Genomic DNA, 22,287 nt, shown 5'->3' on the forward strand with positions numbered 1-22,287 from the left:
ATATGTGCCAATGTTTTGGGGATAAAGATGCCCAGTGGCCTGTAAAAATGGGTGATGTACATTAATCCTTTCTGTCTCATTGTGTTTCTGCAGGAAGCAGTGAAGATGGAGACAAAGAATAAGAAGCTGTGGATATTTACTGCCTCTTTGTGACAACAACTCGGTCTACTAGCATGACTACTGATTTCATTTTTAACGTCAGGTTTTAGAAACACAAGACAGTGCCTCTCACCGCCTGTGGACACTTTTGAAAGGTCCGTCTCACCACCATGTAGGTCTGGCCTAAGCTGTTTAGAATACTGAAAAGAGAATTGTTAATATATAATATTTCAAGAATATTAATATATACGGTATGTATGATGAGTTTAAGGAACCAGGGGGAACTTGTATGTTGAATCTACATATTTTTTTGGGATTAAAGAAACAATGTGGAAGGACAGACCTTTGAAAAGCGTTACATTTGCCACATCTTTCACTTTCTAATTCGTCATGGGGAGCATTCATAAGAGTGTGGAGCCACCTGGACTTTAAAGAAAGAGGACTGCTAAACTGTTGCTGAGTAAAAGACACAATGTCAACTTTCTGACTTTTCAACAAAGGATCAGCACTTTGAACAAGACTGTACAGCTCCGCAGACTTTATACTTTTTAGGAAATGGTTTTACCTGTATTAATAATGAATATCAAAAAGAATCTTTAAAGTATCGCAAGTAATATAATGTCAGTATTTGGGATCATTCAGAGACGTGCTCGTGTGAAAGATGGAAGCGCAGGGGATCCTAATGGCTGTCTGCTTACAGGATGTTTTCTGTTTTTTGAGGAAACAGCTGAGCAACCTTGACAACCTAATAATTATTTGTGACTTTTTTCATTGTCACATCAGGACCGCGACTGTACTGTTTTACACAAACATCACTCAATTTACCAAACTGGGCGCCAGCACCACAATCGCAGCCAACTCCTCTTTACTGTAAGCATCAGACACAACATTGTGACTATAATGGGAAGAAGTACAGAGGTCATTTCAGGCTGAAGTCTTATGAAAGTTTCTTATAATATAGCAATGCATGGTTTCACATTTACAAGAATTTACGGCTAAGAAACAAAAGGAAAGTGTTTTTATTTTTAAGGCAGGTACACAGGTCATTAAAACTGACATCGACTGAACCTAACAGTGATGTAAGCCAGTAGGGGTGGGCAATATAATGTAATATTTTATCATGATGTGCGTGTACTGGATCTTCAGCTCAAAAATATAGACAAAATGTCTGTTTTGGTTAACCAGCAGATGCCTGACAAATCAAGGCACTTCATCACATTGATGCAAAGATACTGTTAATCCAACATTGCTAGAGAGCAATAATACTCACTGACATGCGAGAAGATGTAGTGCAGCCTACGGAGGTACTGAAGGCATATATCCCTTTTCCACCGACACAGTGTTGGTTCACAGTATTAATAAAAGTAATTGTTTAGTAACAGAAAACTGCTGGGCCTGCTGGTGTCAGTGGTCATGGGAGGGGAATGTACCAAAAACCACAGTTCCTATCATGGCCACTTGAGGCTGGAGTCAGTTCCCATAAACTCCCATGTATAAAAAATTCAGCTTTACAGCCTTAATAAGCACGAGTCCAGCTTGGCACAAAAATGGTTTGGGCCTCTAAAGATAGATTTTTGGTATTGTTGCATTTTTTGTTTTGCTTTTATTAACTCAAGGTCACTGCATGACCTTCACCCCTCAACTGAGTGTAAAACAGCTGGGATGAGTGTCAGCACCTCTAAGTGTGAGTTATGGTTCATTCTCTAATTATCAGGAAGTGGAGGATGAGATGGATTCGTTAAACATCAGCAGTGATGTGGGTGTTGTACTGGGCTGTTGTGGTGAAGAGAGAAGTTTTTTTATTTAAGAGTCTATGTTCCAACCCTCATCCTTGGTCATGTATCAAGGTAATGACCGGAAGATTAAGGTAGGGAATACAAGTGGACACGTTTCCTCTGCAGGGTATCTTTGTTCAGCTTTAAAGATGTGGTTGAGGTCATTTGGATATCCGGTTAGGGGATCGCCTGGGAACTTCTTTCAGGCACACTCAACTGAGAGGTGACACCAGGCTAGACCCAGAATCCAATGGACAGATCTCACCTGACCTGGGAAGGTCTCAGGATTCCCCAGTCCAAACTGAAAGTGATGCTGTGGAGAAGGACAACTTGAATACCTTTGCTTGCTGCCACCATTACAAAACTTTAAATAAGTGGACATGGATGGATGGATGGATAAATACAGTGGGGCAAAAAAGTATTTAGTCAGCCACCGATTGTGCAAGTTCCCCCACCTAAAATGATGACAGAGGTCAGTAATTTGCACCAGAGGTACACTTCAACTGTGAGAGACAGAATGTGAAAAAAAAAAATCCATGAATCCACATGGTAGGATTTGTAAAGAATTTATTCGTAAATCAGGGTGGAAAATAAGTATTTGGTCAATAACAAAAATACAACTCAATACTTTGTAACATAACCTTTGTTGGCAATAACAGAGGTCAAACGTTTACTATAGGTCTTTACCAGGTTTGCACACACAGTAGCTGGTATTTTGGCCCATTCCTCCATGCAGATCTTCTCGAGAGCAGTGATGTTTTGGGGCTGTCGCCGAGCAACACGGACTTTCAACTCCCGCCACAGATTTTCTATGGGGTTGAGGTCTGGAGACTGGCTAGGCCACTCCAGGACTTTCAAATGCTTCTTACGGAGCCACTCCTTTGTTGCCCGGGCGGTGTGTTTTGGATCATTGTCATGTTGGAAGACCCAGCCTCGTTTCATCTTCAAAGTTCTCACTGATGGAAGGAGGTTTTGGCTCAAAATCTCACGATACATGGCCCCATTCATTCTGTCCTTAACACGGATCAGTCGTCCTGTCCCCTTGGCAGAAAAACAGCCCCATAGCAGGATGTTTCCACCCCCATGCTTCACAGTAGGTATGGTGTTCTTGGGATGCAACTCAGTATTCTTCTTCCTCCAAACACGACGAGTTGAGTTTATACCAAAAAGTTCTACTTTGGTTTCATCTGACCACATGACATTCTCCCAATCCTCTGCTGTATCATCCATGTGCTCTCTGGCAAACTTCAGACGGGCCTGGACATGCACTGGCTTCAGCAGCGGAACACGTCTGGCACTGCGGGATTTGATTCCCTGCCGTTGTAGTGTGTTACTGATGGTGACCTTTGTTACTTTGGTCCCAGCTCTCTGCAGGTCATTCACCAGGTCCCCCCGTGTGGTTCTGGGATCTTTGCTCACCGTTCTCATGATCATTTTGACCCCACGGGATGAGATCTTGCGTGGAGCCCCAGATCGAGGGAGATTATCAGTGGTCTTGTACGTCTTCCATTTTCTGATGATTGCTCCCACAGTTGATTTTTTCACACCAAGCTGCTTGCCTATTGTAGATTCACTCTTCCCAGTCTGGTGCAGGTCTACAATACTTTTCCTGGTGTCCTTCGAAAGCTCTTTGGTCTTGGCCATGGCGGAGTTTGGAGTCTGACTGTTTGAGGCTGTGGACAGGTGTCTTTTATACAGATGATGAGTTCAAACAGGTGCCATTCATACAGGTAACGAGTGGGGGACAGAAAAGCTTCTTACACAAGACGTTACAGGTCTGTGAGAGCCAGAGATTTTCCTTGTTTGAGGTGACCAAATACTTATTTTCCACCCTAATTTATGAATAAATTCTTTACAAATCCTACCATGTGCATTCATGGATTTTTTTTTGACATTCTGTCTCTCACAGTTGAAGTGTACCTCTGGTGCAAATTACTGACCTCTGTCATCATTTTAAGTGGGGGAACTTGCACAATCGGTGGCTGACTAAATACTTTTTTGCCCCACTGTAACTCCATCTCAATACAGGAGTTTAGGGGCGTAGCTGCTTTTCATACCTTCACCCTCCAAATAAATATCTGTCTCCAAAGAAAGGCATGGTAGAGTGGAAAAACCACAACGCTGTCAAACCTGTCACAATGGTTCTCAAAAGACTCCAAGGCAGAACTGCCAGGAATGCCACATTGGTGGAAAAGCAGTAACAGATACCGCGGTAGAAACATTTTTTCATTGGTGTGTACCATCATATTGCCCATCCCTGCACGCTAACATCTCAAGTTACCCAACAACATTTAAATACTGTCCGGTTTTTGTCTGCACTGAGGTTTGTCTGAACAAATGTGATTTTTGTGTTTGTAAATCAGCACATTATAGATCCAGTATTTCTCTGTTTCTGACCATTTACCCATCATGTTATGTTTGGAACAACTTGTTTGGAGCAGATTTGTACAATAATTCTAGGATTAGAAGTTGAACTGTTGGACTTTTTTCAGACTAACAGGAAAAGACTGTTCAAAATCATTATCACACAAAACGAATCCCTTTGAGCCTCATTGTTGTTAAGTGAGACTCTAATTTATAATAAGCCTAACTGGTCTGATCAGCTTGTTGAAAGGCCACAGAGGGCTGATGTCATGATGATAAGAAAATGCTGTCATGCTTTGCTCTGTTTGTAAAACTGTGAGAAAGACTGATGGGTTGGTGTGTTTGCTGGATGGAAAAGTTTGATTCCACCTTTGAAAGATGCTCGGTGATCAACATGTAGTGTCTTAAATGTTTGTTTGCCTTCCAAGGCTTTAATATTCTGTAACAGTTTAGCATAGAAACATCTAGATGGCTGTCCGTAATATTTTTGTATCTCAACAAAAATACTTTTTAGAGTATTGCTGTACTGTATCTGTGAGGGAGGGAAGGTTTAAAAAATCTCTTATGTTTATTGTTGCCAAAGAGATGCTGTGTATGTTTTCACCCCATTGTGAGGACAGACAGGAAGCTCACTGGCCTTGAACCAAAGGCGCAAACGTGCGGGAGAAGCTTTGGTTGAGATACTGTCATAATGTGTGCCCCAACAATGACCTGGTCACATCATTACTTTCTGTACCTTCTATCAATTACAAATAAAATCTGGTTTACACATGTTAAATATATTGGCCATTTTTTTACGTGTTTTTAAATCAATTAATTTATTTACACATGTAGACTCTAAAATCTTACAGAGTTGTTAAAGAGTTCAGATGTAAAATTTAAAGAGTCCTTAGATTCATTTTGGACAACCAACAAATACTGAAGAACTCTGATATTAAATATAAGTTTTTAAAACTTCATTTTTAAATCCATGTATAAAACAAAACAGTCTCTCATCTTTGTTGTCTGTGTTAAAAGGTGCAATGGGAACCATTTTTGCACTCAAAACCTATTAAGCCACCAAATTCCAGTCACATGGTGTGTAAAGTCTTCTATAGTATAAACGTACCGCATATTATATCAACTTAACAGGAATGTAAAAATACAGAAGATTGATATGTTTTCAGGTTGCTTGTGAACTTCCTCGGGCACAGGAAACATTGTATTTTACCCAAACAAACTTTTCAGATAATCGATGTTATTTTTTCAAAACATTTTAGCATTATAGTTCTCTTACAGGACTTCAATTTGGGCAATTTTTTACAGTAAGTAAAAATTCAATATAAGCTGGGTTAGAAGAAAGGCAGAGGATCAGGTAGAAGGGTCACGAAGGCAAGCCAATATATGAAGAAACTTCTTGGTGAGTGTCAAATCCAACACCCATTTCCATTTGTCCTTAAACTCACAGGAAGACGATCTGAAACTAAACTCTGTGTTTTTCCATAAAGAATTTTATATTTCAAACAAGTGGATTCCTTTAGGACACAGGTGTCAAAATCCAGGCCTCGAGGGCCGGTGTCCTGCAGGTTTTAGATGTGTCCTTGATCCAAAACAGCTGATTTAAATGGCTAAATTACATCCTCAACATGTCTTGAAGTTCTCCAGAAACCTGGTAATGAACTAATCATGTGATTCAGGTGTGTTGACCCAGGGTGAGATCTAAAGCCTGCAGGACACCAGCCCTCAAGGCCTGGAGTTCGACACTCCTGCTTTAGGACATCAAATAAAAAGTAGTAAAGTTTTAATCTCTCAACCTCTATCGTTTAAGTTTTAAAGGTTTTACTCTACCAGCACTATTGTTCTTCAAAATGTGTTTTCTTCTAAGTGAATCATAATGGCATCAGATGACTCTGTGTAACCAAAAGGTTACAACCCATCTGAGATAATGTGCCAGGAATAAAAATGGGATTTATCAGGTGTAGCATGTCGCCTGCATGCAGGATGACTCAGGATATCCCAGCAGAATATCCAGAGAAACGATGCTGTTGTTGTCAGGTGGAAGGGTGAAGTCGATGCATGGTACATTCTCATCATCTTTACACTCTGTGTCATGCAACTCACTGAGGACAGCATGTTAAAGGGAGCCTGTTATGCTCAGTTCCAGCTCCATGTTTTTATTGCTGAAGAGTACCAGTCGAGCTTTGTGTGTTTACAGCTATCCTTATTTATCTTATTCTGTGCTAAAACTTTGACCACCTTTAAAATTAATGAGGAAAAGTGTAACAGATCAATTTTAAAGTTTCTCAGGGTTAAATTTTTGAGCATTATAACAGATAAAAAAAACACTGCACAATATTGTTAAATACTTGATTCTTTATTGTCAGAATTAAACTAAAAAACAAACAATTTGTTTACCATCAACTCACATCATTATAGTGTAGACTGCCAGTACAGTACTCCTTATGTTACATTAACGTAGGTTTTATTGGTTTCCATATTTCTGAGTCACATAGTTTTCAGCTAATTTCTTATATCTCCCCCTGAAGCATAACTGTAAAATGAGCTGGGACATGTGGGATCATCTAATAATAAATAATGCAGATATTTCCAAAACATCCCGTGTAATTTTGTATTAACTATAGGGAAACTGAAGACAGCACTATAAGTGTATGAAGACTTGATAATTTTAACTATCAAATATATTATAAGAACAATAAAGCATATAGTTGAAGTGAAGTGAAGTTTTTCATGAATTGATCTCAATAATCAAGAACAGTTTCCTTAGAAAGACAATTAAAAATGATTATCATAGCAGGTCAGAGCACAAAACAGAGTGAATAACTGAATCACCCAATGCAGGTGAATCATTATGGATATATATGTACCTCTGTACTACACAAGTACTCTGATATAATGAGAAGGTACTAGCATGATCTCTGCAGAATCCAGAATTTGATTTTTCCTCATAATTAATATAAAACAATGGAGTTTTTTGGAAATATCCTCAGACATATACAGCTGAATACCAGCTGACTTTGGGGAAAATATGTGTGAAAAATTCTAGAAACTTTAAAAATAGCCTTAAAGAAAATCTCTTTTTCCTTTCTAACCGTCTAAATCCAGGTGAGGAAGTCGAGTTTTATTGCCATCTAGTGGTGGATACATGTTTTGCATGCACATACAATAAGGTGCATGATAGTTTCGATGTGTTATTACACATGGATTACATCCATGTGTAATAACAAGCTCCGTCGTTCACTACATTGGAGGTACGGGTGCTTTAATAAGGGCGGAAAGTACTGAGGCTAATTCTGCTCTGCTAATATGAAAAGTATAAAAACAAATAAATCAGACTTGCAATTGTTGCTTAAATCGGGTTTAAAACCAGTTACATTCAAATTTGTTTCTTGTCAAATCTCAAAGTCTTAATTTTTATTATTGTGAATAGGAATTCACCTCATAGTCCTGTTAACTAAAATTTACTGATGAAATTCATCAACAACTTAAAAGAAATCTGGTTCTCTGAAGGCTAAGAAAAAAAAAAGTATTTTTATGTCAGTTCATCACTTATTAATAGGAATTAAAATTTCAGGTCTCTTGTGTTATTGGTTTTCTTTAAAAGATATTTCAGTGAATGACCCTCATCCACTGAAATATTTTTAAAGAGGTAATTTTTTATATTTATGGAGATATTTTAAAATTCCATTAAGATATATTAAAATACTCAGATAAATATGAAACTTTCAAAATGTCCTATTTTGAAAATGAGCCTTTCACAAATTTTGGATATAATTTTGAGAAACACATGCTTGAAAGATGCGAGGACAAAAATTTTAAAAACAACTTTCACATCCTGGAATAATTTTCTGAATAATAATTTTCAAAAAAGTTGAGACCTGAAATTTTGCATAATTCCTGATGTGGGTCCTTCCCCCTAGATATATATCCAGCAGTTAAGTAGTTCAAACCTGTTTTCCAGTTTGCTATTCCAACATGAAGGTAAACCAAACCTAACCTGAGCAGGTACCCACACTGGACCCTAGAATATCATTATTATCAGTAAGAACCATGACACTTACTGCAATCAAATAATTGTTCATGCTAATGAAAAATAATCAATAACTCAATAAGTGGGAAAAGCAGAGGGATGGTGTGATTTTTCTAAATGTAGTTTTCAGTACTTTATCAAGTTATTATTACACCCCCACTTAAATCTAAGATTTAAATGTATTTCAAATTCTTAAACAAGTAAACCACAGACACCGAAACGAGCACATCTTAATGACCTCAGTGCAACCAACACAACCTACGTTAGCGTGACCCTGTTTGCCTGTCAACGATTACCTTAAACTAGATAAACAACATGCAATTACAAAGTTTCTCCTGTTGATTGTGTTACTGAATTAAATCTCAGCTGAACATGTTGCTTTAAGAAGATCTTATAAAGTGCTTGTTCACTACGAACAATAACAATCAAACATGAATCTGAGAAGCAGTGAAATTCATTATTAAGTGTAGGTACAAACGCCTGCACGGCTGCTTATCTCTAGTACTGCAGAAAGATAAAAGATTTCCTGTGAGTACAGAATTAGTTGAAGGTACAGTACTACGAGTAGTGTGCTTATCAGTTGTGATGCTATCAGCACAAACGTATTCTACAGATATCTTTTTCCATATAATCTACCTTTCTGATGTGTTTCAGTACTTTTTTTTCTGCCGTCGTGCTTTAAGATCATCGGTCTCTGAATAAGACGTTTCTTATGGTGCAAACACTGGACTGTTTGACAAGCATGAGGTGCTCTTGCCAGGTGAAAAGGCAGTATTGAGAGGTGAGGCTCAAAGGTGAGTCCCCCAGCATGGTGTAAAGCTTAGCAATTTTAAAGCCCTTTCATTGACAAGGCAAGAGGGGAGGAGCTGCATTTTAAATGACCGGCTAATGATCCTGTGAGTCTACATGGAGCTAGGCTTTAGTCTTTGGGTAACGATACGATACAAGAGGCAACAATTCTGACTTTAAAATGAACCACATGAGCCACACGAGTAAACATCTGCTCTCATTCTTCTTTTTATACACCACATGCTCCTTGTAGGCTTTAAAACCTTTACAAAAGTGAATCAGCTCCACTGCTGCTCATCTAAAATGCCACTTTACCAAAGTCACCAATCAACAGGAAAACCTCATCTTTCATTTTTGTAACTTTTGAATGTGGCTTCCTTGCTACGTGGTTAAATATAAAGTCAATCCTAGTATTTATTTACATTTTCTCCGGGCGATTACAGAGATTACTGTTGCCGTGACATGTTGTAGTGCACTTTATCTGCTGATTATATTTCATTCTTTTCATTTTGTAGCATTATTGTAATACCGAGGGTAAATCAGAGCCTTCCAGTTTAGGGTTGAGGGTGAAATTGTGCACCAGTGATCCACCTACAGCTGGTTTACATTGAAAGAAAGCTCAGAAGTCCCCTGGAGGACTGGAAGTCTTCTCCAAGGAATCATAGTGAGCTTCATCAAGGTGGTCCTCCTCGATTTCATCCTCATCGTCGGAGAGGGGCGGTTTGGCCGGGGCCTCCACATCCGGCTCGCCTGGTGGATCATCGCTAGGAAGAAAAAGAGCAAAAGGGATTGTGGTTTTTATTTGTTAAAATGTAAAATGGTAACGGAAGACGAGGTCAACAAGAGCACAGGATGGAACAATGGGTTGAGGTTTTTTTTCAGCCATATTGCTGCTGAAAATAAAAAGGTCTGAGTCATGCAAATAGAGAGAAAGCTGAGGCGAAAAGCATGATGCCGAAACAAACAACACGTTTTTCAGGCAAAGTGTAACAGCCCGCAATCAGCTGATGAGGTCAGCAGTCACATCACATTAAAAACAAACAAACGGCGATGGAAATAACCCAAAAGCCACTCCACAGCTCGCAAAGAAAACACAAAAAAATGAAGCAGCTTTCAGTTATAATGAAAAATTCAAAAGCAAGTGGATACACGAAGACACTTTAGACCCAAGATTATTCACTTACGATGGGCTTTGGTCACTCAAAAGCGGGCGTAATCAGGCCCTGTACTGAAAGGCAGAAACAATCCCCATGTGTCAACAGTCAGGATCAAATACCAACTCACATCTTCCAACGTGAGACAGGGAAATAAATTACTACACACTTCCTCCTAACATGGCTGCACATTATAAGGCATATATATTTGGTTTCCTGTTAACACAAGGTATCATTAAAGGTATTAAAAGGGAAAACAGACCAAGACTGAGCTGACTGGAGCCTGTATTTAGAAGGTACTGTTGCTCCTTTTGTTTGATTTTTTCCACATTATTATCTGTAACACAGTGCCAGATATATTCAGTGATAACACTGTGAGACTTTTACATGACTGCTCTGAACAGTTTTCCATCATGATCTCACTGCTGTACCTTCACTGAGCCAAAGGTTAAGAAGGATTTTTTCACCAACATCAGCACCACATTAAACACAGCGTCTGCAGAGGCTGCCAGTCAAACTCAGCAAAGATCTTGTTTAATATTACTAAATTAGCCAAAATTATTGTCATCATTTACTTAGATTAAATTGAAACATGACAAAAAACAGATCAGAACTCCACAAATTCACCGAGACTGTTTACATTTAAATTATGACCAATACATATTCACATGTGTCACACGGGGGAAAATAAAGATTAAATTAAAAAACAGGCAAACAGGCATGTGAACCCACCACACAGTGAAGCAAAACAACTACAAAAATAAAAAAACACTTAAAATGAACACGTTGTGTTGATCGCAATACACAAACAGACACACTCACTCACACACACACAGTTGAGTTGAAAAAAGTACCTTTGCTAGCAGCAGGAGGAGCAGGCCAGTGGGTGTGTATAGCAGGTCAGGATGCAGTGTAAGTACTACTGTGCACAGAACACACACACACTGTACATGCAACAAGCCCGGTGGGAGGTTATGATGGGTCTCGGTTCCAGAAATGTAGATAAGAGTGGTGATGTCAAATGTGCAAGAAGAGCCGCTTGTTAATGTATTAAAGCAAGAAGGCGATCCCCAGTTTGTTAGCTGTGAGAAAAGATGTGGTGACTAAAGTTTAGTCAGCACAAACTTAAAGCCAGAATCGAGAGTTGAAATGCTGCCTGTCAATGAAAGTTCGTTGGTTTTACGAGCTAGTTTGGCACTTGAAGGCTAATTAAAAGCTTCTTCAAATGGTGTTTCGTAAAAGTTTCATCATGTCACACCAAAGCCTTCAGGGAAAAAACGAACAGAAACAATAAAAATATCCAGCTGAATAAATTTATTTAATACTTTGTAAGAGTAGAAATTCACCATACATTTGAGGTCATCAGTGTTACACTTTTTGGTGCCCCCAAAGCATGCACATACATAAATTCTCTATACAATATTTAGATGTTTTCCTTGTAACTCTTTTACAACAAAACCCCTCACAATCAGAGCACGTCAGTGAATGCTGGCGTTATTAGCCACAGGTGATTGGTGTGCTATCTCTGCAGCGATGTCAGCCATACCTTGGACTATTTTAGTGGAGAAAGAAGAAACACTGGCAGCTTCCAGTCGTTTGCACTCGACTTTTGTCTCTAAATTCATCAAAACAGAGATGAAAAAAGACGGGGGGGTTGGCAAAGCTAAGGGGGGAAGACGAGTGTTAGGTGACAGACAAACGGAGAGGAGAAGAAGAGAGCACAGAGACAACAGACATGTGCAGCAAGGAGAACATTTCTACAGTGCAAAAAAGGTCTGTGTTAGGTCTCAGGCAGAGTCTGGAAATATTTTTCTGTCTATAAGTGGCAGATCAGAAAAGCAGCACTTGAAAGTTGGTTTTTTTTTCATGCATGTGCCTTACTTTATCACATACTTGCAAAAAAATATATTGCAAGACTCTTCAAACAATTTCCCTCATTAACAATTTAGTAAAAGCATTTTTTGCAGTGTAGGAGGAATGGGAGAGATGCACAGTTTCATTTTTAACCTCCTCTCTTTGGTGAAGAAAGCACTCAGTCAGAAGCCGAAACTACGTCCCAGCGGGCTAGCTCGTGGACACCAGATGTCAACAAAGGGACAGCAGTTAGCACAGACAGGCACTAACTGGGCCGACATACAGACAAGCACACCGGTATTTTTACTGAGCACACAAAGGATCAGACAAACAGTTCTCTTGACATTCTTTACTCACTGAGGTTTGGAGAAAAAAACGAATCAGGCTTTTAATCGCAGAGACAGCAGTACAAGAAGGCTGAATGAGGCTTCAACCACAAATGAATTCCTCTCCCCTTCAAAGCTGCAGGTGGCTGTGCCTTCAGTCTGCAGCACAGTATAATCACCACTCTGTAGCCAGTGTAGTTTTTTTTCTATTAATCACAATACCGCTGATGGTTCATGTGAAGTCTTAAGTTCCCATAAAACGACATTAATCACAGAAGTTAACCGACAGCAGAAGCACCACATGTGAATATTTTTGAAAGTAGAAACGGATTTTGAATCTTTTAAATGAACTTTATGCCTATTTTTTATTTATGATAAAAAAAACTTTTTTAATGGTTTCACGTGTACCGAGCAGCGCCGCAATACCAGTTGTCTTTTCTTTCATGCATGAACCAGAGTTTGCCTCCAACTCTAATCATTTTTATGAGCAATTAATCGATCCTTTCTTTTTTAACTGGTGATGTCAAAGTGATATCCTTCTAATGAGCTCAAAACCCAAATATATTTAATTTGCAGTCATATAAAAACAGAGAAAAGCAGCAAATGTCTGTATTTGAGAACCCGAAGCCAACAAATATTTGGCATTTAAGCCTGATAAGTTATTTCAAACACTTAATCGGCACAACACATCAGTTAACTGACTAACGAACAAACAGTTTCAGCACTAAACTCGGCTCAGAGCCTCGCGTAAGTTAGTTGACCCCATTCAGCCTTGGCACAATATTCAGGCACCACAACAGACAGTCAAAGGACCCCGAGAGTGGTGTGTTTGTGTGTCCATCCGAGCGCAGAGGCTCACACTGAGAACGTTACAGTAAGTTTGTTTACACACAGTCAGAAATATAGACTATTACTTCCATAAGGTGCATTTTTTTATAAACTGATCATAGATACTGCATGACAAGCACTTCTGTATGGCACATTTATGTACAGTAAACATTCCCGTCACATTTTTTTTCCCCCACGTTTCATGTGTGAAAACATTTACATGAGCTGTTCACTACTCGCGATACATGGCCTCTTATGTCAGAGGAATACAAAACCTCACAGCATGAAAAGGTAGAATTATTGTTAAATACTGAAAGATCCAGTAAAAGCATTGATTGCAATGTCATTTTTACATAATATAAAAATCCTCTTTGGGATCAACCACTTTAGGATTACACCCTGATTTACATATCATTCTTTACACTGTCTTTCTAACTGAGAGCACTGACATTAGTGAAAATCAGGTTCCTTCGTTGGGAAAATATAACTCCCAGCAATATATAAAAGAAATGTACATGCATGAAAGACAAGCAAAGGTTACATTTTCCTCACAGAAAATGTCCATCACACTGATTTTGAATATGCGGATGGCACAGAGTCCACTTTGTTCTGGTTTTGGCTTGGCTCTGCACCAAAGCTCCACCAGCGGCCCAGTGTGGCTACTGGCCAGTTAGACAGCACAGGGCAGGACTGAAGGACGAAGGGAGGGAGATCAGAGGGAGAAAAAGAAAGACACCCAAGCGTCTTCCTCGAACTGACCGGCTTGGGGTGAGTTTATTGTCGTGAGAAGGAGGTAGGGAGGCGGGAAAGAGGGTGGGTTAAGGATGACAGATGGGCAGCGAGGTGCATGTCCTATCGTGTGGCTGAGTCTGTGCCTGTTTGTCTGTCTGTCCTCACACTGTCGAAATCAATTTGCCCTCTGTGGAACTGTGGACACAGAGAGGGAGAGGCTTCCAGGTGGGCTGGCTCAGGAGAAACAACAGCAAACACAAAACCAGGACACACGCAGACGCAGAAACCTCGTCTACCCTCTGACATGACAAGCATAACCTACAAGTTTAACTGGATCTGAGCCTCATTTTAAAGCAAAATGTGGATGTGGTTTTAACGAGCAGGGATTGAGTGAGTGCAGTTAGCAGACAGAAGGAGCTGCATGGAGCGTGGGGGGCGGTGGCGTGACGGGAAGGTGCCGTGGAGTCAAAGCATGATTTTCTTTCTTAACTTAATGAACAAAAGGAAACTTAAAACGACTTACACTTAAATTAATCAACTATTTCTCTTCCTGAGGTCTAATTAACTGCCACTTTGTCAGGTGCCTCCTGTGACTCCCCATTTCATGCACAATGTCCTCTGGGCTCAGGAATACTGGCTTTTTGGAGCCCACAAGCAGGTCTATCAGTTAAGGATCCTAGTTTGGGCCCAGATCGAGACTGCATAACAGTCCCCACTTTTTTACTTTCACTTTGACTCGTCAGGTTTACGCACCAAAAACTGCTGGCTTGGGATTAGCCATTAAAAACTACTTGGTTTAGGTGTCTAAAGTATGATTTGTGTTAAAACAGCAGCACTTCTAAACACCAGAGGACTCACTGGGCATGGACGAGCCACACGGTGGCTTTGACAAAACAGCACTAAGAGATGATTAATGTAATCTAGTTTTACAGAGAGAAACAATTGTTACTAATGGATGACTTAAAGATAAAGCCAGCCTTCTTTAAAACCATTATGCGGTCAGAACTGCACCATCTTATCACCTATGGATTCCTATCACGCTGCTGCAAACAGAGGAGAACTAAGAAAAACAACACAAAGAGTGTGGTGTGTCCTGCTGGTTGTCTGTTTGTGGGTCTGAACTTGGCATGCACCAGGATCTGTCCCAATCCCTCATCTCTCCATCTTCAGCTGTTTGGTAAACTAACTCTCACTGATGCCTCAGATTCCAGCCCTCGAGCCAACGGGACAGAATTCCACTTTGGCTTCCCACCCACAAACACTGCCGAGTGCATTTGAAATGACTGAACTGGAACTGAGTTGAAGCTGATTCCTGGCACACACAAAAAACACACTGACTGAATCAAGCTAAGTGGTTCTTACCTTGTGGGGAAGCGAGGCTCATACTCTTCGACTCCCTGCTGCAAAGACATAATCAAAGAAGAAAGAAACGTTTAGTTTGTGCACTTTAAATATGAACTCTGAAATAAAGCATGAAAACCACATTAACTGTCACTCATACCAGTATGATGAGATAATATAAGCTAATAAGATAATAAGGTAAAGACAGTGCTTAACAATTTCAACTGTTTATTAAAAACAAGAAGACACAAATGTAAAAGATCTGTAAAAATAAATTGTTATTTATTGAGCAAATAAATATTAATTAATAATATTTATTATTAATAAATTTATTTTTTTTAATTTACTTTTTAAATTTTACTGCATTCTCTCTTAAAGGCACATTTTACAAAATGTGCTCTTAACAAAAATAATTTTTGTTAACCAAAATAAAAAATTGAGTTTAGTTGAGCCTGGTTCTGAAACGTCGTGAACTGTTGCAATGACAAAAGCAGTCAGAAGGTGGCGACAAAGAAACATAAAGAAGAAGATGCAGCATCATCAAACGAAAACTGGAGATGTTAAAGAAGCTGTATGGTAGGAAAATACACTACAATATACATCAGCCCCTCTCCTGGTTATCATCTCATTATTCTTTCACTGACTGGTTGAAATTGATGACTTAAAAGTGAAACAGTGTAAAATATATTTAACATATTTTCCATTTTTATGTTCATATTAAACAAACAAAATTTTGTGCTTTATTAAAGATCAAATCAGAAGTGAATGACCGAATAACTTCCACGCATACATATCCTTGACCAAAATTACAAAACACATTTTTCCTTAAATGTCAGCAGAGATGTTTCAAAGCTTGATGTTACATGACTGCTGAGCAATTAGGCATCGCCCACATGTAATGTTCCAGGTGAGGCGTAGGAGGGAAGGTGGGCCAGTAGTGAAGTTTACCGTTGCGTAAGGCTACTTTTGATTTTTCCTTCTGAAAAATTAAGCTGCCTCCATCACCACAGCTGCCTTCTCTTTAGCCTGGCTGAACGCCGACTCTGTTATCAGCTGATGCCTGTCAGAAGCACTTCCTTCAGCGACAGCGGTAGACCTCTGCAATCTGAGCTGTGCCTCATCTTACACTCGACCCTCTGTGACCAGGAATGTGAAGCGAGGCAGAGCTGATTTGTGCGTTTATGTAAGCTAAGAGAGAGCGAGTCAAAGCGAAGCATCTCCGGCTGGCAGCACGTAGGGGGAAGCTACCTCCAAACTTTCTGAGACAGACGAGATCTTTGCCAGGTTTCGTGAGACTGCTCGTGTGTCATGTGTGAACCCATGTGGGTGGATGAGAGTTTGCATGTGTTTGTGTGCTTGTTTTGCAGGCCCCCCACCTGTGAGAAGCCTGGCACCGCCACACTGTAGGGGCGTTGTTGTCTGCCGTGCAGCGCAGCAGCGCTCTGTGCTGCCATACGGGAGTGGATGCCATAATCAGGGACGGGGAGAGCCATGTCTTCTCTCTCTAGAAGGTTGCCCGTGCTGCTGCTTTTGCCATGGTGGAGACTAGAAACACAAAGAAGTACACAGAAAAGGAGGAAACTGTAAATCATGTGATCCCCCATCGGGCAATTCCTCCTGGGCCAATCAGGCGCTAACATTTGATGTCTCTAGGTAGGGAAGGTATATGGGCGAGTCATCAGGGGACTGATTTTGATTTTGGAAGTACTTTCATGATTGGTTTACTTTTGCTGCAAGGTACAATATCATTTTGAGTGCTGGGGCAGTGCAATCACATTATATTTATGCAATGTAATACAATAACATGCATTACTGTTCCCAGTATGAGTACGTCATATCGCAGTGTTATTTTGAGGCAGTATAGCCTAGAGTCTGATATTTGTATATAGAGTTTGTTATGTTTGTTTGTGTGTGTGTGTGTGTTCCTGTCTAGCTATCTTTGTGAGGACTGAAAACTGCTTGTGAGGACACACAACCTGGTCCTCACAAAGGCATTTAAAGCCATTTTTGAGGCTCAAAATGTGGTTTTAGTGTCAGGGTTACAATTAGGTTATGGTTAGGTTTAGGGTAAGGGGCTAGGGAAAGCATTATGTCAATGAAGGTCCTCACTAGGATAGCTGAACGGGGTTGTGTGTGTGTGTGTGAGACCACCTCCCTCCCCTCCTCGCTCATTGCTTCATCGATGTGTGACTACGTTCAGCAGACAGAGGCTTTCACCAGCTCCTAAGTGCATTTTTTGTGTGTGGGATGCTTCGTCTTCGGTGGGGTTTGTGTCATCCTTCACACAGCATCAAATCCCAACCAAAGCATTTCAGAAGATTTTAGCCAGGGTCTTTTAATTTGAAAATTGATCAGCTTCCTAATGCTTTTCCTGCCCATTTCATCTGTTCTGTGCAGTTTGACATGACTTTGGCCAAAATACACTCGCTGTGCATTTTGTGCCGCACAGAACAGAGAGCCGTTTCTGGGATGCTTCTGAAAAATGCTTCAGTGCATTTGATGGACTCACAAGCACTGTACATGGGCACAATTACATCATTGCTGTAATACAACGCAGCTCCACCCCGCTGCCCGAGTAAGGAGTAACATCTCACATTAATATTTATGTAAAAACCCCAACTCTACTGGTAAAGGAGATCTGGCAGGTTAACCAACAAAATCATTAAGTTTCTGTGAATAATATTAATATTTAACTTAATAACATTCAGTTTGATTATGCATTCAAAACAATGAAGTCTGCAAAGTGCAAACACCCACTTGTGTACTCGAAGTTGCCGCATAGAGTCTCCTTCAGTGATCACCCGTGTGTAGGAGAAGGGAAACCAGCCACGCCTGCAGAAGGAGGACATCAAATATAAACAACACAAAAATCAAATGCACAGCATTGGCTGACCTGTTCACCTACAGTCTGCAGTTGCCGCTGCAACCCACTTTGCAACCCTTCTTCGCCCCAGCTCCTCCACTTCATGCTGATCATGCCATTTCTGACTTATTTAACATTATGTCTGTTTGTCGCAGATTCCTCTATTCTGTCACTCCTCTCTCCAAGTGGGCCGAATATAAATCACTGCAGGTGGAAATAATGACTCAGCTTTGACTACAGTGATCCTGACAGAACTGCATTTGAGTGAGTGCATTTCATTTTGCACTCACATCCTTGTCTTCTCATTCTCTCCATAGTGCCAGCCATCACGGGCCTCGGGTACCAGCAGGGTAATCACGTCGCCCTCAGCGAAGCTAAGCAGCGTGCTGTTGTCACCGGCAGCATGGGAGAAGACGGCCTGGACACGAGTTCTTCCGTTTTTCTCCAGACCTGCTGCCATGGAGCTGGACCGGGGCAGCGTGCGGGTCTCTGCTGTGGAGATGAGGAGGAGGAGGAAGAGAGTTGTTATCACACTGCCATAAACTTCAGTTTTTGCTACAAAGCCCTTAACGATGCTTGAAACATACAGAATGTCTACAGGGATTTTATTCAATGTAGATTTTTATATTATTCACATTTTTGTGAAATATTCTCCTCTGAATCTATTTTTACTCAGAAATGTACCGTCTTACTTTGGTTTTATTATCACATCTCCTTCTATTCCCACTTGCTTTGGCCTCTTTCTTATTAAAACGGCACCGAGCATGTGTGTGGCAGCCGGGTCATCTCATTAGCTTTTTCTATATCTGAGATGCAGTAATTCTTTTCTGGAAATATACCTTCCAGTACATTCACTGTGATTAAAAGCACGCTGAATGCCAAGTTAAATTTGCTTTTCGAGATATTTTCATTTTGCCACTAAACAGCAGAACAACTCCACAACAAGCTGGCAAACTCACCGCCCTGAAATAACACTGGCTCACAATATTCTGCCAAGCAAACGATGGTCTTTTCATATATCCAGCTGCCGGAAACAAAGAGAACCATTTATTTGGAGTGCCGTTTTCTATCCTCTTGAATATTACTGCTGTAATTATGTTGTTTTTTCCTCAGACTTTGCTCTTTTGTGTTTTCACCTATATCTGACTGCTTTATATGTGACTGCTAGAGGTTCCTTTCTTCTTGAAGCTAAGTCTCGTCGTCACTTTGCTGTTTATTGCTGTGCAGAGAGACACTGTGGAGCTTTCTTTGTGAAACGAGCTGCTAGAGCTGGGGCTGAAATAAGGCTGATAAGACTGAACCAAACTGCAAATGTTCTCTAAAACTAAAACAGCCATGCAGGACTGGAGAAAGTGTCTGCCACTTTTATATTACATATAGTCTTTTGAGCCTTTCTTAATTTTAAAATACATTTAGGATTATGAAGTCAGTTAACGAGTCCTTTCATCAGCATCCTTGCTCAGCAGAAAAGTGCAGCGTTAGTGTGATTATTGCCAGGACATGTTAGATTAAACACCACGACAGAATAAATGTAGCCCACAGTGTGTGTCCTTACTCAGTGTGGTCTTGCTCTTGGCTGGGGCGGCCTTGCGCACAGGTAGGGTGTTGGAGTACACCTCGCCTCCGTGCCGCTGAGTCTGCGGTGAGGCTTTGCCCTGGGCGATTTTGCCCTCCATCCACTGCTGGTAGTCTTCTCCTCCATGAACGCCGGCCGTACCATTCATCACAGGCATCCCTCCTTCCACACCTCCCATCAGTCTCTGCATGCAGGCAATTAAAATGCAAACATTTTTTCTCGTTACGTCACAAAAGGCTGTTACGCAACATCTTGAAGCTCATTAGTGATAATGAAGGAGGAGAGCAGATCTGGGTCATGAAATTGTGATTAGTGAAAACACTATTTGAGTTCACGCTGATTTGAAGATAAGCTTAAGGAGTAGCTGGGAGACGGCAAAAAGAATTTCAAAGTATATTTAGTCTGCCGTTATAAAACTCTACTAATCTGCACCACCGTAATTAAAATGATGAAGTCTTTGAATCTTGAAAGTCTGTGTTCATTTTTGAGCCTGCAGGAGGAGAAGGAAGGGGGCAGGGTGCCAAAGAGCCTGAGGATATAAGGACCAAATGATTTCATTTCCCTTGACCCAGATTTTGTGAGGATGTGTTGAGGGATTCCCCGATGCAGTTGACCGCTCATTCTCAAACCTCAAGAGTTAGAAAGTGTCCATAACAGAAAACTCTTTAAAAAAAGACTGACATAGCTTCTGGGTGCATTTTTTCTAACTGCCTGCAGGGGGCGACTCTTTGAACTGTGCTGTTTTCCAATGGCTAGAAACAGTGAAAACAGCAGAAGACTTCATGGAAATTCACTAACCAGTGAGTGACATCATGGTGGCTACACCCATCTTTTACATACAGTCTATTGTACATTGTAGTCTAAGCTTGAATCTCTATCACAACAAGCCCACAGCGAGCTCACTGGAACACAATAGTAACAGATGTTTATTTCTAACACGTAAGTGAGCGTGAAGAAACAAAGCACACGGGTGTACCAGTGTTTGGCAAACTAAATCAGGCCAGAAGAAGAACTCACCTGCTGTCCCATGCCACCGCTGGCCCTGAGGGCTGCCAGCTCTGGAGGCACTGGCAGGGGTTTCGCACCAGGAATAGGCTCAGAGATGGGAAGGCCGGGGTGATGAGCACCAGGAGGCATGGTGCCCGTTGCACCACTCATCTGCTGGGCCAGAAACATGGCACGGTCTGGCAGTTTGTTGGGCTCAGCACAAGCCTGCTGCCACAGTGGGATCTTCTGAGTTAAAAGGTCCTTCCCCTGAAAGAAAGAGATGAGAAATACTTGGTAGTCAAAATAATGTGTAAGTTTTAAATCATTTGAATCTGTAGCTGAAAGGAAATGAGAGGGTACTAGCAGAGCGCAGCGGATCCGCCAAAGTCACTACTCACTTTACAACTTCTTCTGCACATGCGCCGTATGCCACTTAAGCAGTTATGTAATATTCCAGAAAGAAATAAAATATTTCTTATTTGTAAGAAAAAACCTGGCTGACAAAAAGAGGAAAAAAGCTCACAGATGTGCTGTGAATATCACTTTTTTGTGGCGCAATAAACAGGTAAAGCTGGAGCTCCACAGCGTGAGTTGTTAATTTTTCTGTTTTTTTGGGAGCAGCGCTTGCCCCTGTTTGCTGTGGGTGTACATATATTTCTCTAGTTTGTTTACCTTCTGAAATAAAGCCGCTTCTGTAAGTGTTTTTCCCCTGTAGGCATCAATATAACAACACTTTTTTTTTTTTACATAATCCGAGCAGACAAAAAGGTGATGCAAGGAAAAGGGAAAAGGAAAAAGGAGAAAGAACACGCAGTCAGCGCAGGCCACCAGGGATGAGAAGCCATACATTATACAGTAGTTCAGTTACATAAAGATACTTCTCATTTGCATTTGTCATCAGTGAATAAATGATGAAGTTCTGAGTTTTCATGAATAAAGAAAGACGGCGAGCAGAATCTGCTCTGCAAACAGCTTTTAACCATGCCAGGCTGGTGTGGAGGATAAACACAGCGTGGTTCCAAGGTTGTCTGGCCCCGCTGAGTGCATGTGGGCCACAGTGTCAGGTGTCTGCGTGTGGGTTGGATGATCAAACAAACTCACACATACACAAAGGGAAAAAAAGTGCAGCAAGAACTAATTCGCACTGATAAAGTGACATCATGTAAGTGGCGATTCAAACTTGTTCTCTACGGAGAGTTTGGTCGTCGGGCTCAGAGACGGCCGTGTCAGCTCACGCCACCTGTGGCTATAAGGCTGTGAGTACACAACATACGTAGATTATCCACAGTTAATGCAGCTTTTGTTGTTTCAGGGGACTTAAATTATCACTGAACAAAGCAGGTCAGAAGGAAACACTGTTAGCGCTTCCTTTTTGTACCTGCATCAGTGAAATTGCGATGAATGAAGTATGACCCACGCAAAACTTTGTGTTTTCATAAAAATCTCTCTCGGTTCATGTGGATGTTGGCGAAAAAGATGAGTCATAACAATCTAAGCTTTTCACATAGTTAAGGTGGAGCGTAGGTGGGCAGAGCTTTAGCAGTGATGACAGAAATCGACAAGGAGAAGGCG

At 40.8% G+C, this 22,287-nt stretch overlaps 2 protein-coding genes across 13 annotated transcripts in view; one reads left to right on the plus strand and one right to left on the minus strand.

Annotated features, from left to right (window-relative positions):
• aatkb (apoptosis-associated tyrosine kinase b) overlaps window positions 1-1,485 on the plus strand; it is a 73,333-nt gene extending 71,848 nt beyond the window's left edge. For all 4 annotated transcript variants that reach the window (XM_085285428.1, XM_085285431.1, XM_085285429.1 and 1 more), the window contains one exon: window positions 94-1,485. In XM_085285428.1, the coding sequence (XP_085141554.1) occupies window positions 94-122 (29 nt within the window). In that variant the 3' untranslated portion in view covers window positions 123-1,485. The remainder of the gene's footprint in view (window positions 1-93) is intronic.
• A 5,085-nt stretch (window positions 1,486-6,570) lies between these two features.
• The window catches only part of baiap2b (BAR/IMD domain containing adaptor protein 2b), a 77,550-nt gene continuing 61,833 nt past the window's right edge, over window positions 6,571-22,287 (minus strand). For 3 of the 9 annotated variants that reach the window (XM_085285451.1, XM_085285452.1, XM_085285448.1), the window contains 7 exons: window positions 20,746-20,982; window positions 19,708-19,912; window positions 18,443-18,644; window positions 18,047-18,121; window positions 16,666-16,834; window positions 15,311-15,348; window positions 6,571-9,818 (listed from right to left, as the gene is read on the minus strand). In XM_085285451.1, coding sequence (XP_085141577.1) covers window positions 9,674-9,818; window positions 15,311-15,348; window positions 16,666-16,834; window positions 18,047-18,121; window positions 18,443-18,644; window positions 19,708-19,912; window positions 20,746-20,982 — 1,071 coding nt within the window. In that variant the 3' untranslated portion in view covers window positions 6,571-9,673. Of the gene's footprint in view, window positions 9,819-10,238; window positions 10,283-11,507; window positions 14,144-15,310; window positions 15,349-16,665; window positions 16,835-18,046; window positions 18,122-18,442; window positions 18,645-19,707; window positions 19,913-20,745; window positions 20,983-22,287 lie in introns of those variants that run through there. The other 6 variants (XR_014893680.1, XM_085285455.1, XM_085285450.1 and 3 more) reach the window with 6 other exon arrangements.

The sequence above is a fragment of the Mchenga conophoros genome, linkage group LG8 (assembly GCF_057382185.1).
Source record: "Mchenga conophoros isolate Kocher_MC1m ecotype Shallow Benthic linkage group LG8, M_conophoros_male_GT1.1, whole genome shotgun sequence".
Classification (NCBI taxonomy): Eukaryota; Metazoa; Chordata; class Actinopteri; order Cichliformes; family Cichlidae; genus Mchenga; species Mchenga conophoros.